This window comes from Galeopterus variegatus, unplaced genomic scaffold (assembly GCF_000696425.1).
Source record: "Galeopterus variegatus unplaced genomic scaffold, G_variegatus-3.0.2 Scaffold4496, whole genome shotgun sequence".
Lineage (NCBI taxonomy): Eukaryota > Metazoa > Chordata > Mammalia > Dermoptera > Cynocephalidae > Galeopterus > Galeopterus variegatus.
The window spans coordinates 173,737-178,986 of NW_007730607.1; the positions used below are offsets into that span (position 1 = coordinate 173,737).

The following is a 5,250-nucleotide window of genomic DNA, read 5'->3' on the forward strand; positions in this document are numbered from 1 at the left end:
GAAGCAGCCTGAGGCCCATGCCAGATGCAGCTGTCCCACAATCGTAAGCCAAATAAACCTCTCTTCCTTATAAATTACCCAGTCTCAGGTAATTCTATTATAGCAACATAAAACGAACTAATACAGATGGTAACTTGGGCTGAAACAACAAGCCCCTGTATAGAACTATCTGTGCCTGAAGGTGATGCATCCCAGGGCATGTGTAGGTGAAACTCCAGGCCCACAAACCTGGCACCCGAGCGGCCTTGTTTTATGCCACATGACCTCAGACACAGCTGCCCAGTCAGAGTGTCTCCATGTGAAATGTGAAATAAAACACAGAGGGAAGTTGCCAGTAGGTGGTAAAAGCTGACACGGGAGCATCCCAAAACCCAGAGGCCAGCTGGGCAGCCAAGGTAGCCACATGCAGGCTGAAACCACAGGAAAGAACATTCCCAGGTCCCAGCTCTCTTGGGCCCAAATGCACCATGGTTCCTGTCCTTGGTCTTCCGTGAGATCCTGTGTGTCTGCCTTCTTGGTCCCTAGGTCCTCATACAACAAATCTTTCCTCAACCAGCCTCCAGTGGGTTTCTCTGTTCCTCGTAATCGAAGAGCTAGAGCAAGGCCCCCAGTGAATATCCTTGAATCTTGTTACTACACAGATCGTGATTCAGTGGACATCAAACCTGGGATTCTTCATTTCCAAACCCACTCCTAGGTGGTGCTGCTGCTGCTGACCACAGTTAGAGTAGCAAATGTGCAGAACACTATTTGCAGACCAGCCGGCTTGACCTTTTGTTTCTGTGGAGACCTCTGGAGAGTCTTACTTTCCCACTTCAGTCCCTAATGGAGCCATGTATTATTCGGTGAGGGACTCCAGAGAGCTGATCCTATGCAACTTTTCTTAGCACCTGCTATGTCCCCAGCAAGGGGTGCTGTCGCAGGTGTTTTCTTATGTGGGAAGTAGGGTAGACCTCATGATCCAAGTACAAACATTTATTGAGCTCCTACTTTGTGCCAGATAAGGTGCCAGGAGCTGGGGATGCAGAGATGAAAGACTGTGCTCTCTAGGGAGTCTATCAGAAATTCAGGCAGGGAAATAAGCCATTTCCACGTAGTAGGACACGTGCTCTAGAAGTAGGAAGCACAGGAGAGGTATCCGAAGCAGAGATGGGAGTGAAAGCCAGCTCCCCAGGGAGGTGATGAAGTGGTGCAAGCTGCAGGGAGAGGAAGTGGGAGCAAAGGCAGGGGCGCACATGCAGAACTGAGCTTCCGTGGAAGGAGAGAGGCTGTGACAGAAATGAGGCCGCGAGGTAGGCTCCGGTTAAATTAGGAAGGTTTCGGGCTTTATGCAGAAGGTGAGAGCCAGCCACAGACGGATTTTAAGCAAACAAGTGCCAAGATCTGATGGGGATTTAGGAAAAACGCCTCTAGCACCAACCAGGAGGTGTCTGTGCTGCAATCCAGATGGGAGGTGACACACTAAGACCTGGCTGGCTCCCTCCAGCTGCCCCGCCTTATCGTTGTGCAAACACCTTGCTCCACCGTGACTCAGGATGCCAGTTCATGGAAGTCACGTGGTGCGATCCCTTCTGTGACTCTGACCCCAGAGAAAAGACTCACTGGACCCTGGAGGGGAGAGGACCCGCCCCGGCAGAAGAGGCAACAGCTGCAGTGGGGCATTTAGAGGGGAGAGATTTCTTTCCCCGATCCACCTGCTGTGGATGAGCCTCCATGACCTGCCTTGGCACGGGGGGTCCCTGCTCCTAGGCCACTGCCAGGCCTTGTGCTCCCACACTTCACCATTCCCCAGTGCAGTGTCTCCCAAAGGCACACGACGACTGAACACATAGATTCATGGAGATTCAGAGTCTCGAGGGAGAGATCTGAGAAACCACGTTTTTAGGAATCGCCCCCGCTGAATCTTGTGCTCAAGTAAGGGCCATCCTGGTGCAGCCCCTGGGCCCGTCAGCTGGCCCGGGGCTGACTGCTAGGAGGCTGTCTCGAGGCAGAGGCCAAGAAGAGCAGCAGGAGAAAGGACAGAGCAGGCACGCTGAGAAAGGTTTCTCTGGAAACTGCATACATTTCTGAAATGGAAGCCGCACGGGATTGGGAGGGTTTCGTTGGGTTTTGTTTGTAATCATGAAATTACACCACCAGCTCACAAGAGCTTCAGAGGACTTGGGACAACATTTTGGAGATTTTAAAGCACTCCATCCATATGGCCTCACTGGATGCTAACAACGCTGCAAGTTGTGGGACACACTGACCATGTCCTTTTCCTGATGAGGACAGTCAGTGGTCCTGGGACTCGCCAAGGGCACCTGGCTCATTAGGGACTCTGGGCCCAGGGACCCCACCACCATGGAATCCCCAGTGAGATTTATTGTGTGCTGAAAGGGTCAGAGAAAACGGTGAAGAAAGGAGGCAGGTGTCTCCTGGCCTGTGCAGGAGGGAGTTTCTACAGCACAGTTGGTTTCACTTCTAAACCTCCTGTGGAGCCAGGGAGCCAGGGACAGGAAAGCACCTCCTGCCATGCAGCCTCCTGGCCACCAAAGGCCACTTTCCCTTGCTGCTGGGGACATGCCTTGTCTGCATCTGGAGGAAGGACCACAGCTCAGGAAGCCAGGAGGAATTTGCCCTGATGCTCCCCACCCCTGCACACACACCACATGACTCAGGTGCTTCCTGTAAGTGACCGCTGATGACCTGTCAAGGATCATAGTGCCCTCAGCACTCTCATCAAGCCGTGTCAGGGACAGGGCCAAGATTTCAAAGTAGGGCTGTCTCCAAAGCTTATGTTTCTTTAGGGGGTGCACGGCTCACACCAAGCATCCTCCACAAGGGAATAAGGCCTGTCCCATCGCAGTGTCTCAGGGGTTTCAGCCTGCAGAGTCAAGCTACTTTGACAGAGGCATTGCACCAGAGGGGCCCAGAATCTCACCAATCCAATCAAAGTCCCCCATGAGAGCTCTCCAGACTTCAGTTCCTGCTCTTTCAAGGGCCCCAGAGCTCTGTGGGAGCTTGGTTCGAGCACTGGGACACTGGCATCAGGGAAGCCCCTTGGCCCTTAGTGCTCTCATCTGACCTGGCAATAACAGCTACACTACAGGGTCATCGAGGGGAGTATGTGGCACAGGGAGTCTCTAGCACCCCATGACCATAGGAGGTGCTCAGTAAATATCAGCTCTTTTTTCCTCTTAGGGCTTTTCCCAGAGGCTGAGAATGGAAGAGTTGGACGGGACCTCACAGATCCTTTCTATAGAGCTCTAGGCTTTGGTAGGCAAAATAATGGCCTCCCAAAGATGTCTATGTCCTAATGCCCAGATCCTGTGAATATACTGGGACACCTGGAAAAGGGGAATCAAGGTTGCAGATGGAATCAAAATTGTTCATCAACTGACCTTGAAGCTGGAAAATTATCCATATGAGCTTAATGTAATCACAGGGTCTTTAAATGTGGAAGAAGGAGGCAGAGGGTCAGAGTTAGAGATCTGAAGACACTCTACTGCTAGTTTTGAAGACAGAAAGGGGCATGAGCCAGGGATGTGGGTGGCCTCTAGCAGCTGGATTAGTCAAGGAAGGAGATTTTCCCCTAGACCCTCCAGAAGGAACACAGCCCTGCCGACTCCTTCATTTTAGCTCAGTGAGACCCATTTGAGACTTCTGGTTGCCAGAACTAGAAGAGAATAAATTTGTGTTGCTTTAAGACACTAAGTCAGTGGTAATATGTTACAGCAGCAACAGAAAACTCATACAGAAGCCAACTTTCTCATTTTGCAGATGGAGAAACCAAAGCTAAACACCTGCCTAAGGTCACTGAGGGATGACAAAGCTGGGACTAGAACACAGGTTGCTTGAATTATCATTTAATATCATTTAAACTACATCATGCTTCCTTCCATTACTTACTATCCATAGCCTAGAATCTAGATACCTAGGAGTGACTGCCATTTATTATTCATTCAACAAATATGTCAGGCCCAGTGTGGATCAGGCACTATGCTAGGTTCTCGGAACACTGCAGTGAATACGACCCTCACGGAGCTGTTGGTCCAGTGGGAGAGTCTCACAACAGCAGGGTGACAAGTGCTGTGACAAGCCCTGACCAGCTCGGGGCTGCCTCTCAGATGGAGGAAGTGATGTCTATGCTGAGGTTGAAAAGCTAAGGTGGCACCCACCAGGGGAAGAATGCTGGGCTGCTCCAGTAGAAGAGGAAACAGAATGTGCGAGGCCAAGATGGGCAGAGAGGAAGCAAGGTGCCCGGGTGTGTGGAACCAGAAGGGAGGACTGAAGCATAGAGCTGGGGGGCGGGAGGGGACTGTGAAGAGAGGGCTAGAGCAATAAGCCGGGTACAGGAGCAAACTCCAGGTACCCTCCAGCCAAGAGGAACCAGGGCTATTGGGGGCCCTGGCAGCCTCCAGCCTCACTCACCGGAGCCATCTGGAATGGCCCTGACAAAGGTGGGCAGCATCTTCACTGAGGCTGTGGGGTTGGTGTCCTTCGCCAGGCCTTTCTCCATCTCTGTCTGGAACCGTGCCATGATGTCCAAAAGGGTCTCATCAGAGAGCCGCATGTGATACAGGAACCTGTCCACCTGGAACAGAAGCCAGGGCGACCAGGGTTGGCTGCTGGGGTGCTTGCCCTCCAGGGGAGGCTGGAAACTCCCACTCCCATCACGAAGCTGCATTCCCGACTCTGGGACAGCTTCACAATGTGGATTCCCAAAGGCTCCTTACCTGACCCCTCATCGAGCAGGAGTCAAGGTAGGGAGCTGGGAGAACAGAATGAAATGGAAGGCTGAGCTGTGGATTTACTCCTTTGAAAGGCAAACTCTGAGGAGGAAATGATCCCCCCATTATTCTGAGGGGACAATGGAGGGGCAGAAACTAGGGCCCTCACCATTACCCCATCGCTTTTACACTGGAAGAGACTAGCTATAGCTTGAATCTTAAATTCCTAAACATGGATGCTTTCTTTTGTGCAATGATGTCAATAGATATATCCAAACGTATTTCCCTTTGTTTATTGGCTGCCAGGGAGCTCAGAGCTAAATTCAGTTTCCAAATGCAGTTTCTTAAAATCTAGTCCTTTAAATTTCCATTTTGCTTTAATGAGGTTGTTCGTGTTAAGATGGTTTAATTTTTATTGGAAATGAGTGGATGTCCTTCAAGTTACCAGGAAATTGGGGCAAAGGCCCACTGCCCCAACAGAGGGAAGTTATAAAATTCACTGTGGCTGGGCTCAGTTCATTTGAAGGTAATACGTCAC

At 51.2% G+C, this 5,250-nt stretch overlaps 1 protein-coding gene across 1 annotated transcript in view; it reads right to left on the reverse strand.

Moving 5' to 3' along the window:
* Positions 1-5,250, reverse strand: part of HKDC1 (hexokinase domain containing 1) — a 51,646-nt gene that overhangs the window by 40,674 nt on the left and 5,722 nt on the right. Inside the window, exon 2 of the mRNA XM_008587686.1 lies at positions 4,414-4,576. Coding sequence (XP_008585908.1) covers positions 4,414-4,576 — 163 coding nt within the window. The remainder of the gene's footprint in view (positions 1-4,413; positions 4,577-5,250) is intronic.